This window comes from Amblyraja radiata, chromosome 16, assembly GCF_010909765.2.
Source record: "Amblyraja radiata isolate CabotCenter1 chromosome 16, sAmbRad1.1.pri, whole genome shotgun sequence".
Lineage (NCBI taxonomy): Eukaryota > Metazoa > Chordata > Chondrichthyes > Rajiformes > Rajidae > Amblyraja > Amblyraja radiata.
The window spans coordinates 22,894,522-22,907,737 of record NC_045971.1 but is presented as its reverse complement, the minus strand read 5'-3'; the positions used below and the strand labels follow the sequence as shown (position 1 = coordinate 22,907,737).

General features: G+C 43.0%; 1 protein-coding gene across 2 annotated transcripts in view; it reads right to left on the bottom strand.

Annotated features, from left to right (window-relative positions):
• The window catches only part of samd14 (sterile alpha motif domain containing 14), a 112,203-nt gene that overhangs the window by 19,376 nt on the left and 79,611 nt on the right, over positions 1-13,216 (bottom strand). For both annotated transcript variants that reach the window (XM_033035331.1, XM_033035330.1), the window contains one exon: positions 7,821-8,004. In XM_033035331.1, coding sequence (XP_032891222.1) covers positions 7,821-8,004 — 184 coding nt within the window. The remainder of the gene's footprint in view (positions 1-7,820; positions 8,005-13,216) is intronic.

Below are 13,216 nucleotides of genomic sequence, written 5' to 3'. Positions count from 1 at the left end.
AGGAATAGAGTCCTAGCCTGCTAAAACTCTCCCTATAGCTCCCCTCAAGTCCTCATCGTAAATCTTCTCTGCACCCTTTCCAGCTTGACAAAATATTTCCTATATCATGGTGACCAAAACTGAACACAATACTCTACATCTGGCCTCACCAATGTCTGATACAACTGTCACATGACCTCCCAACTTCTATTGAACTGATGAAGGCCAATGTGCTAAAAGCAAGATATAATTCTTATAATAATATTGAATACATTACATATTAGTCTGAAATAAAATATAGAACTTTGGTTTGAAGCTCCCACTATTCTACAGATGATAGTTTTTATCATCTTCAAGTGTGCTGTTTATTTTATCTAAGGATGTGTAGTTTGAATGTTGTCAAGTGCAATTAGATCTTAACAGCATTCCCAGCAGTTAAAATTCCACCATAAAATACATCATAAGTTAGTATTCCTAGCAATAAAACACCTTCATAAAGATACATCCTGCATCACAGTAAAGACAGCATCAATAGGATCAGCCATGATCACAATGAATGGCGGTGCTGGCTCGAAGGGCCGAATGGCCTCCTCCTGCACCTATATTCTCTGTCTATGTCTATGTCTAATAACTTTTCTTTCTGCTCCAAACATAGAATTATTTCTCTGTAGCAGTATGCTATTCCAAAGTGAAGCCTAAAGATGTATACGTATTCTTTTCCCAAAGGTGTAGCAAGTTTATTCCTGCTAACATTGCTACAGTTTTCCTTTATTTTCTGTTATTACAGCAGAATCTTTGCTACAAATCCTTGGTGGGTGTTGCATTTTATCAATACACATTTCTTACATGATCTAATTTATCTGGCAGAGAAATTGATTTTCCATGTGGAACCCACAGTGGTCGTGGGTTGAATGCCCCAGCGTATCGAGAGTTATTGCTTTGCCCTTCTGGCTCGGGAAGATTAAGTAACTAAGATACACACCTCAGCAGCATTTCAGCTTGAGCTTTCTGGGGGCTGCCTGGATCAAACATACTCAGAAATTGATTGAAATTTCTTTGAACTTCCCCACTGCAGAGATTTGTGGAGGCTGAGTCAGTGAGTCTTTTCACTGAGATGTTGAACTGGCAGCATAGTGGACCTCTGAGGCCGAGATCAAATCAGTAACAATCTTATTGAATGGTGAAGCTGGCTTGAGGTTGTACCCTCTGGAGTATTGGAAGAAGAGGAATGTTCTTCTTCTGATAGAAGTTCATAAAATGATGAGAGGCATAGATAGAGTGGACAGTCAGAACCTTTTGCCAAGGATGAAAATGCCAAAGACTAGAGGGCGTAGCTTTAAGGATAGCTTTAAGGTAAGGTGGGGGAGGGGGTGGAGGAGGGGGTTGGGGGGGTTGGGGTGATGATGGGGCAAGGTTTAAAGGAGATGTGTGTGGCAAGTTTATTTACATAGAGAATGGTGGGTGACTGCAACACACTACCAGGGATGGTGGCCGAGGCAGACAGAATTGTGCCATTTAAGAGGCTTTTGGATAGGCACATGGATAAGCAGGCAGAGGAGATAGGATTAACAGCGACATATTTGGTGCGGACATTGTGGGCCAAAGGACCAATTCCTGGCTCTACTGGGTTTTTTTTAAGTTCCAAAGGCATCTTCCTCTCCCATTGGAATATTTAAAGTACTTTCAAAGGGAAATATTAAATCAGCCCTTGCTTGAAATTTAAAAAGAACCTGCTAAGCATAATTTACTACTCAAGGGAATATTAAACTGAGACATAAAATAATCAAAAGAAAGCTAATGCCTAGTTAGATTATATTGGGTTAGCACAGTTGCAGCATTGCATATAATAATGTTATGAAATTTGCACAAATCGTTTGGATAGTTTTATATTGTGTTAATTAAAAATGGAATTATGTTTATATAAATCAGATTTACCTGTATTTAATGGATGGCTGAGTAATTTATCTGAGTTTTATTTGTAAGATGTAAGGTTTGAGGCCTGATAGATGACGTTTGACATATTAGTTATTCATGAGGAATAAATAACATGGAATTTATAACTTAAAAATAGATCTGGTTTATACTTCAAAAGTATAATCAGATACTTTTATTAAAAAATAAATCATTCTCGGTTAAAGTTCTGCATATTTAAACATTATTAATTCAACTGTTCGAAAATAGCTACGTGTTGTAGTTTGAGTGAGATGTCAGGCAGTGTGAGGAATGTTGACTTTGCCAAGGCTAACACATGGCCAAACGCTCAGTTTTCAGTGAGACCTTGGGAAACATTAAATCACAGCAACCTATTGTAACTGGCAATGGATGGCTGGAGGCTTATTTAAGTTTTATATTGCAGAACGTAAGGGCTGGCTGATGCATTTGAAGTTTCTCTTTAATATGCAGGCAAATAACACGCATTTCATGATTTTAACATGCAGAATCTCCTGCCCAGAGTAGGGGAATCGAGAACCAGAGGGATATAGGTTTAAAGTGAGGGGGGAAAGATTTAATAGGAACCTGAGGGATAACCTTTTCACACCAAGGGTGGTGGGTGTATGGAATGAGCTGCCAGAGGAGGTAGTATCGTAACATTACGAAATATTTAGACAGGTACATGGCTAGGACAGGTTTAATGGGATATGGGCCACACGCAGGCAGCTGGGACTTGCGTAGATGGGATTGACTGATGTGGGCAAGTTGGGCTCAAGGCCTTGTTTCCATGCTGTAAAACTCTATAAAATGAGGAGGCCATGGTGCAGCATGTGATTAGGAAGCAATTGTTTAATATTGAAGGCCTATTGTGGAACATCTACAGAGTAACCTTCCTTCCAACGCATCAAGTGTCAATTAAAAGGGAGGCACAGCTGGTAGAGCTCACTGTGACATTAAACTAAACTAACTTCATTTTCATTTCTGGGTCATAGTTCCACTCCAATCTCTAGTTATTTTGTTTTTACTAACAAAATGTTTGATAGGTTAATTAAAAAACATTAAATGCAGAAGTCACCAAGGTGACATACTCCAGTTGTAAAATTAAACCAGTGAGACTAGCTGAAAAAATGACATTTCTCTCACCTAATTTGAGCAAATAATAAATACATTGAAGCATATCATTCAGCTGCTGATATCACCACCATTATTTCGACAGCTACATGGATAGGAAAGGTTTAGAGGGATATGGGGCAAATGCAGGCAAATGGAACAAGCTGAGAAGGGGCATCTTGCCCTGAAACGCTTGTTTCCCTGCTGTATGACGTGTGACTCTAACATTAGTTCTGAGGCTTCTAATGTCCCTCTAACAGTAACACCACCTGGCACAGCCAGATCAATGGGTGACTGATTTCACTCCATCATCTGTAGATTCCATATTTCCTATTACTCTCTTTAGTTTTTCAATGGAATAACTTCCTGTGTTATTTTATTTTGCAGACGTTGAAATTAAACAGCCTAACGTCTGATCTACGAGCATAAATTGGTGCAAAGGAAGGCCGTTTAAGGAACCTGATAATAGCTATTCAATTTTTCGGCTGTTAGCATGGGATCAGAAGGCATTGGATGGGGCCTCACCATCAGCGAACCCTTAATATTATTTTAGGTTTACGAAGGAGTTGGAAGCAGTCAGAATAGTCCTCCCAGTCAAATAGTCCTCCCAGTCAAATAGTCCTCCCAGTCAAATAGTCCTCCCAGTCAAATAGTCCTCCCAGTGGGAGGCACGGTGGCGCAGCGGTAGAGTTGCTGCCTCACAGCACCAGAGACCCGGGTTTGATCCTGACTACGGGTGCTTGCTTGTACTGAGTTTGTATGATCTCCCCGTGACCGCGTGGGTTTTCTCTGAGATACAGTATTTGGTTTCCTCCCACACTCCAAATACGTAGAGGTTTGTAGGTTAATTGGCTTGGTGTAAATGTAAAATTGTCCGGTGCGGACTCGATGGGCTGAAGGGCCTGTTTCCGTGCTGTATCTCTAAACTAAACTAGAGACCATAACTTAAAGCTGAGAGAGGCAAGTTTTTTTACACACAGAGAGGTAGGTTCCTGGAACGCACTGTCAGTGATGGTGGTGGAGAAAATACGATAGGGGCATTCAAGATGCTTTTGGATAGACACATAGATATACAGGCAATGGAGAGATAATTAAGGATGTTTTTCAACCCAGTCATCCCCCCTTCTCTCCCATCAGGCAGAAAATACATAAAACTTGATAGCATGTACCACCAGACTCAGAAACTGCTTCTTTCCCTCTGTAATAAGACTACTGAATAGTCCTCTCATAAGCTAGGGTGTAGTCCTGATCTTCCAATCTACCTCATTCTAAACATTGCACTTTTTCTCTGGAACTGTAATGCCACAATGCAATTAAATTATAATTTGCATTCTAGTATTTTCACTTTGGACTATCTTTGTACTTGTGGATTGTATTATCGTGCTCATATATAATATGATCTGATTTAAGTTGATAACACGCAACCAAAAGCTTTTCACTATACCTCAGTACACGTGACAATAATAAACCACTATCAATAATACAGTTTTCATTAATGTTGATGTCATTTCAGGCCCGTTCTGGAACTCTCTTCCATGCAAATTTAACGGAGACTCGTCCAGTAAAGGTCAGCTCAGTGCAGCAATGTTTCACACTTAACTGGCTTTATGTTGTACGGCTCGATCTAGCCCTTTACATTCTACTGCTTCCTCAGCCAGCTAAAGCTAAGCCACGGATAGCGTCAAAAGAGATTTGATTTTTGTAAATGACTGAATGCTCATGAGGTCATATATTAAGGTGTCTGAACTGGAGACCTAAGTGGATGTAAATGTAAAGATGGCGGCGCCTCGCGGTAGCGGCCTCTGCAGTCCGTCTGTCTTTTTAAACATTTTTGTCCTGTTGAGTGTATATTTTTGGTTGTAGTTTGTATATTGTTTTTAGCTGTGTATATGTGGGGGGCGGGGTGAGGGGGGGTGGGGAAACTTTACATTTCTTCCCTGTACGGGGGACCTGACCTTTTCCCTGTCGGGTCTCCATTGTCGTTGGGGCCTAGCACCGTGGAGCGGCCTCCAACCGGAACGACCTGGGGGCTCCAGTCGCGGAGCCTGCAGACTCACCATCGTGGAGCTGGCCAGCTTCAGAGCGTGGAGAGCTGTGGTGGCGCGCGGCTGCGACCCGACTTCGGAGCTTTGGAGGCTCCAGCCGCAGGCCCGGTGGATGGTGACATCTGGAGCTCGCGGGTCCCTGGTGGGAGACTGCTTTTCGGAGCACCCGCAATGGCAACTTCTCCCGCCCAAATTGCGGGGTTGAAAATGACCCGGAATGGGGCCTTACATCGCCCGGCGTGGCTTTAACGGCCGCAGGACTTGCCATCGCCCGCCGGGGGTTCCAACATCAAGACCCGGAGCAGGGCCTTACATCGCCCGGTGCGGCCTTAACGGCTGCGGGACTTGCCATCGCCCGCCGGGGGCTTTAACATCGGGAGAAGAATGGAAAACAGGGGAGAGACAATGACTTTGCCTTCCATCACAGTGAGGAGGTGATTCACTGTGATGGATGTCTGTGTAAATGGTGTTAATTGTGTGTCTTGGTTTTTCTCTTGTTGTATGACTGCAGAAACCAAATTTTGTTTAAACGTCATTTGAGGTTCAAATGACAATAAACAATATGGTATTGTATTGTATTGGATGCATTGGGAGGAGAGGTGCCCAAAGTTTTCTGGTCTTCTGAGAGGATTGAGTGAGTCCGCCATTTTAAACAAGTTTGGAAACGTGGCTCGCACTTAAAATGACTTCCTGGTGCCATTCCAAGTCCAAAGCAGCACACTCTATTGGGGAAATAGAAGATGGAAAATTAACCGTTTTGCATGTCAATATTTCCAATTGGATAGTGGTTGATTGACTGGAGCAACCTTGGTCCAATAGCCCCAACTTTGAAACCATTTCACTGTGTGTGGCAGACAGATATTAGACATAGTCAGGGAGCTATATACGTAACAGGGAAATAGGCCCTTCAGCCCACCTTGTCAATGCTGATAAGGTTGGCATACTGGGCTAGTCTCATTTGCCTGCATTTTGCCCATATAGCTCTCTGAACCCTTCCTATCTATATATCTGCCGATTGCTAATTGATTGTTCGAAATTCTAGAATTTTAACTAGATTCTAAAGAGATTAGATGTATTCTGCACAGAGGGCCCAGAAATGCGATGATTGCTTCAGTTACTATAATTAGACGTGCTCTGCAGCACCATTCTAAGTCTTGCTGTGAAAAGGCTCCTCAGGCAATTTTAAACCTTTGACGTCTACAATGTCAGAGCCCACATAATATTGAAACTTTCTCAGGCTTGTAAAACACTCTGATGCAAAGTCATAACTATCTGCAAAGCAGCTTGCTCGCTCTAACGTTGGTGGAAGTCAGGCTCATATTTTTCCTGCATTCATTACGAGATGTTCAATACTGTCCGAACCTAATTGCACATGAGGAGGTGATGAAGTGGTGTCTGTCTTTTGATCCTATGGCTGTAGTAGGTGCCTGTGCATTTTGTGTAGTAAAGGTACTTCAACACTGCCTGTAAGCAAAGTGTTGCAGACTTTAACCCGGTATCCTTGATATATGTCCCCATCCAAAGGGTGTAGATGGACACAAAGTGCTGGAGTAACTCAGTGGGTCAGGCAGTATCTCTGGGAAAAAGGATGGATGTCATTTCGGTCCGGGATTCCTTCTTTAGGATGATCAGCCATGATCTTATTGAATGGCGGAGCAGGCTCGAAGGGCCGAATGGCCTACTCCTGCACCTATTTTCTATGTTTCTATGTTGTCTATGTTTCAGACTGGGGTCCCGACTCGAATCGTCACCCATCCTTTTCCCCATAGATGTTGCCTGACTTGCTGAGTTACTCCAGCACTTTGCGTGGATCTTCGGTATATACCAGCATCTACAGTTCCTTTCTACCCATCAGAATGGTGGAATTGATCTTGCTGAATTTATACTTGACTGAAGGTTTGGGCATTGCTGTTAAAGAAAATTCAGCAAATTCCTGCACTACATAAATAGAGTACACCAGCATTAGAAAATGAATGGCAGCCAACCCAGGCGACTCTTTATTGTGTGCTGGTCACAGAAGTGGATCCGCAATCTCGCATTACAATCGATCCACTCTTTTAAATCTCTACATTTAAAAGAGTGGAGGGGGAGATCACTATACATCCTGCACTTATCACACTGCCAGGAGTGAAGTCATTAACATCAAAATGACACAAAGTTTTCCCCAACTGGAGTGAAGAAAGACTCAAACGCAATCTCCACTGCGACATTTGCACGAACATAATTCCTATTTAATTGGTACTGATAGCGACACCATAACAGCAACTTGAATGCCTTTGGTTCTATATGTCTCTAACCATTAACTGCCACATATTTAGAATTTACAAATCTTTGTGCAGTTTTTCCACTTGCTTGTTCCCGTGTCTGTCTCGCAATGATACGCTTTTTCACATCCTGAACCAACCCATAAACTTCCAACTCTCACCCATTCCAGCAAGAATATTAGATTCACCTTTGAGAGACACAAAGAGCTGCAGTAATTCAGCGGGTCAGGCAGCTTCTCTGGAGGGAAAGGATGGGTGACGTTTCGGGTTGAGACATCAGACTGAAGAAGGGTCCCATCCTTTTTCCCCAGAGATGCTGCCTGACCCGTTGAGTTACTCCAGCACTTTGTGTCTATCTATGGTATAAACCAGCATTGGCAGTTCCTTGTTTCCACACTTAGATTCACCTTCAGCAGTTTTAAGGGAGGCGTATTTTGATCTGTCTGTAAACCTCTTGATCATTTCCTAACCAATTTTTTTCCAGCCCTACCTGGGACGCAGACTTTTTCGGGGAAAGCCCGTGGGAGGACATTCTCGGAGAGCAGGTCGGTGACATTGTACCACTGGAGGAGGTGGACCCTTTGCTGCTGTCTGTAAACCAGGAGAAAGGCACAAACTGTGGCACTGCGGCCTTGGCTGAAGCCAGAATACTGATAGGGCTGTCAAAGGATTCCCTATAAACAGGAAAAGGCGAGAGTCAGAACAAGGAGCAAAATGAAAGCATAATAGAAACATAGAAAAAGAAACATAGAGAAATAGGTGCAGGTGTAAGCCATTCTGCCCTTCGAGCCAGCAACACCATTCAATATGATCATGGCTGATCGTCTAAAATAAAGTACCCCGTTCCTGCTTTATCCCCATATCCCTTGATTCCTTTAGCCCTAAGAGCTAAATCTAACTCTCTCTTGAAACCATCCAGTGAATTGGCCTCCACGGCCTTCTGTGGCAGAGAATTCTACAGATTCACAACTCCCTGGGTGAAAAAGTTTTTCCTCATCCCAGTCCTAAATGGCCTACCCCTTATTAATCAACGAAGCAGAGGAGATTTTACAAATTAACTTAGTAAATGAGAAAAAATACGTCGTTCCAGAGGAGACTTTACAAGTCAACTTAGTGAATTAGAAAAGGCAATGTACTATTTAAAAATGTAGAAAATAACAATGTAAAAATGGGTCAGATATTGGATATGACAACAACTTTGGTTATCTGTCCTTATCACACTGCACCTTAAATCTAATCATCTTCATCCAGAGTTTGAATGAAATTGATCAATGAATTCACTGGAGTTTAGAAGGATGAGGGGTGATCTTATAGAAACATATAACTTTATAAAAGGACTGGACAAGCTAGATGCAGGAAAAATGTTCCCAATGTTGGGCGAGTCCAGACCAGGGGCCACAGTCTTAGAATAAAGGAGAGGCCATTTAAGACTGAGGTGAGAAAAAACTTTTTCACCCAGAGAGTTGTGAATTTGTGGAATTCCCTGCCACGGAGGGCAGTGGAGGCCAAATCATTGGGTGGATTTAAGAGAGAGTTAGATAGAGCTCTAGGGGCTAGTGGAATCAAGGGGTATGGGGAGAAGGCAGGCATGGGTTATTGATTGGGGCGATCAGCCATGATCACTGGCTCGAAGGGCCGAATGGCCTCCTCCTGCACCTATTTTCTATGTTTCTATGAATTAATAAATTATAAAGTATTAATTAATGAATTCATTCATTCATAGATCAATCTCGCCCAAACTCTGGATGAAGATGATTAGATTCAAGATGGAGTGGGATGAAGATAGATAACTCAAGTTGCTGACATATGCTATATCTGATCCATTTCTAGTGTAAGGGATGTAGAATTGCGAAATAGTGCTGTGTCGGAGAGCAATCAGAGGTTTCAGGCCACTGAAGAAATAGTATCAAAGATCAGGCACAGCAACCCATATTTTCCAGAGCGGTATTGGCATTCCAATGGAGAGATGTAATGAGCTGGAAGGGAGGTAAGTTTCAAGTATTGTGTAGGTGTTTGGCTAAACTGATGTATAAATGTGTTTAATTGCTTTAAGTAGTCATTAATGTTTGTAAGCACTGGAGCATGGCAACTCTTTGTATGATCTTTCCAGAGGAGGATCATCTATCATCTGGTACAATCACTACCTACTCTCCTCTATATCCCGCAGCTCCGCTCTTCCTCCCCATCCACCCCCCCCCCCCCTCGTAACAAGGACAGTCCCCCTTGACCTCACCTTCCTCCCCATCAGCTGTCGCATACAACATATAATCGTCCGACATTTTCGCCACCTCCAATGGGATCCCGCCACTGGCCATATCTTCCAATCTCCGCCCCTTTCTGCTTTCTGCGGAGACCGTTCCCTCCGTAACTCCCTGGTCAATTTGTCCCTTCCTACCCAAACCACCCCCTCCCCAGGTACTTTCCCTTGCAACCACAGGAAATGCTACACTTTTCGCTTTACCTCCCCCCTCGACTCCATCCAAGGATCCAATCATTCTTTCCAGGTGAGGCAGAGGTTCACCTGCACCTCCTCCAACCTCATCTACTGCAACCGCTGTTCCAGGTGTCAACTTCTCTACATCGGCGAGACCAAGCGCAGGCTTGGCGATCGCTTCGCCCAACACCTCCGCTCAGTTCGTACCAACCAACCTGATCTTCCGATTGCTCAGCACTTCAACTCCCCATTCCCGTTCCCAATCTGACCTCTCTATCCTGGGCCTCCTTCATTGCCAGAGAGAGGCCCAGCGCAAATTGGAAGAACAACACCTCATATTTCACTTAGGTGGTTTACACCCCAGCAGTATGAACACTGACTTCTCTAATTTTAGATAGCCCTTGCTTTCTCCCTCATTCTCCTCCCCCTTCCCAGCTCTCCCACAAAGCCTACAGTCTCCGCCTCTTCCTTTCTTTTTCCCGCCCCCCCCCCCCCCACCAATATCAGTCTAAAGAAGACTCGACCCAAAACGTTGCCTATTCCTTCTCTCCATAGATGCTGCTTCACCCGCTGAGTTTCTCCAGCATTTTTAGTCTACCTACTCTTATAAATCTCTTTTTTACCTGTAAATCCCGCACATATTCTGAACTCTTGTATCTTCATCTTTGCTTTACCTATTGTACCTGAGTTTGACTTGATTGTGTTGATGTATAGTATTATTTGATCTGATTGGATAGCATGCAGAACAAAGCTTTTCACTGTACCTCGGTACAGGTGACAAGTATAAACCTAACCTAGTATTGAGGTTGGTCAGTAAATTGTTTAGTTTAGTTTAGAAATAGGGCATGGAAACAGGGCCTTCGGCCCACACTGACCATCAATCACCCGTTCATACTAGTTCTAAGTTATCCCACTTTCACATCCACTCCCTACACACTAGGAACAATTTACAGAGGCCAATTAACCTACACAACGGCATGCGTTTGGGATGAGGGAGCAAAACCGGAGCACCCAGAGGAAACCCACATTGTAAGAGGGAAAACGTGCAAATGCTGCACAGACAACATCCGAGACCAGGATCGAACCCAGGCCTCTGGCGCTTTGAGGCGGCAGCTCTACCAGCTACGCCACTGGTACTAACCAATGGATATGCCAGGCCATTAACTATCTTTTTCAATTCACAGACAGGCCGTCTGTATGTTTTAAGCATTTTCTGATTTTATTAAGAATTACTGGCAAACCACAGTATTTTGCTTCAGTACATAAAGTTTTAATGGCCAGTTGTTAAAGAAATAGGAGCTAAAAATGGGGGTTGATGTACTGACCAGACGTGATCTAATTAAACAGTGGAGCAGGCCTGAGAATGGCCTCCTCCCTAAATTTATTAGGCTAATTTATTAGGTCCTAGAGTTATTAAGTTACTGTGTTATTGCAAGGGAAGAAAGACCACGAGATAATCAGGTGGAGCTGACAGTGAGGCATTTACTGAGATGGTGGAATTTGAGAGCATACAATTTCAAAACATGTTTTGAAAAGTTTATAGCCATTTTTTTCATGAAAACAGAAGTTATTGCAGGAAACTCAGCACAGTGTCAGAATCCAATTCAGTGTCAGAATCCAATTTCCAGTTGTGGGAATGGCAGCCCAGACACATTTCATTTATGCAAAAACAGAAATGTTTTTAAATGCCCTTAATTAATATCTCCAGGACATGCAATTTGCATTCAAAGACAAATAATGCCATCTCATCACAACTTTCCCTGCCCTGGGACCTCTGTCGGTCTAAAATTAGACCGGAAATTTAATTGGTCACCTAACTATTTTAAACCATCGCGTTTTAGCTTTAATTGGTTTTAAGGGAGATTCAAAACAAATCAAAACAAGAGATGAGTTTCAATACAATCTCCCACTGAAACCTTTTCCAAGCTCTTTTAAATGCTGTCTAATCTGATTTGCATTTCAAACAGTTTGTGTGCTTCAACATGTGGGGCTGGAAATGAAAGCTGGCAGCTGGCAAACACTGGAGGTTTAAAGTGTTGGTTTTTAATGAGGGTGCCAGTGTCAATGTTAGTGCAGGTTATTGGCAAAAACAATCAAAGGGGAGTTGATGGCTATGTTTAAGTGAATATGTTGCTGGAGTACTGGGAAGTAAAGAGGAAGTGATAGGATTAATGGGATTTGCCTCAGTGAGCTGGCACAGACCCTCTGGGCCGAAATGCCTCCTTCTTAAGCTTCTCTGTTATTCTTTACAAACGTGATAAATAATTAATCACATTGCTTCTTAAAACCACCCATCTCAACTGATTTACTTAATTGGCAACATCAAAGAACATAGAGTCATAGTGCTATACAGCATAGAAGCGGGGCCCTTCGACCCATCACACTACATTGCTTAACCAAGCTAGACCCACTTGTCTGCACCTAGCACATATCCCTCCACACCTATCCTGTCCACCTATCTATCTAAGTGTCTATTAAATGTACTCTCCTCCAACACTTCCTCTGGGAGCTCACTCCATGTATGCCCCACCCTCTGTGTGGAAATGTTGCCCCTCAGGGACCTTTTAAATCTTTCCTTTGTCATCTCAAATCTATGCCCTCTAGTTTTAGACTCACCCACCCTGGGGAAAAGACTATGACCATTCACCTTATCTCTGACCCTCAAGATTGTATATACTTCTATATGGTCACCCCTCAGCATTCTATACTGTATGGAAAACAGGCCAAGCCTTTCCTTCTGCCAAACCTTCTGACATCCTTGTAAATCTTTTTTGCACCCTTTCCAATTTGCTAACATCCTTCCCATAGCCGTGCAACCAGAGCTGTACACAGTCCTCCAAATGTGGTCTTACCAACATCTTGAACAGCTATAACATGACATCCCAACTCTTGTACTCACTACCCTGACTGATGAAGGCAAGCATTTGAAATGCCTTCTTCATCACCCCGCCCATCTATGTGGCCATCTTCATAGAACTATGTACCTCCATCCCAAGGTGTCCCCGTTGTACAACACTCACCACCATTCACTGCGTAAATCCAACCTGGTTTGTTCAACTGAACAGCAATGCCTTGCATGTACCCAAATTAAATTCCATCTGCCATTCCTTGTCCCATGGACACGCTTCATCAACATCCCATTGTAATTGTAGATAACTTCTTCATTGTCCATTCCCACCAATGTTATTGTCACCTGTAAACTTACAATCCATGCCACCCAAAGTTACATCCAAATCACTAACATAAATAACAAACTACAGGGAATCTTTCCTTTTCCAGACCCTCTTAAAGCTGTACTACACATCAAATATATTTTATTTCCAGTTCATAATATCACGGGCGGAATTCCTTACCAAGTTTAAAAACACGGGTACAGGATCCTGAGAACCATGAACTCCAAGAACGGTTCAAGAACAGATTCCTCCGGCAACCATCAGGCTATCGAACACGGC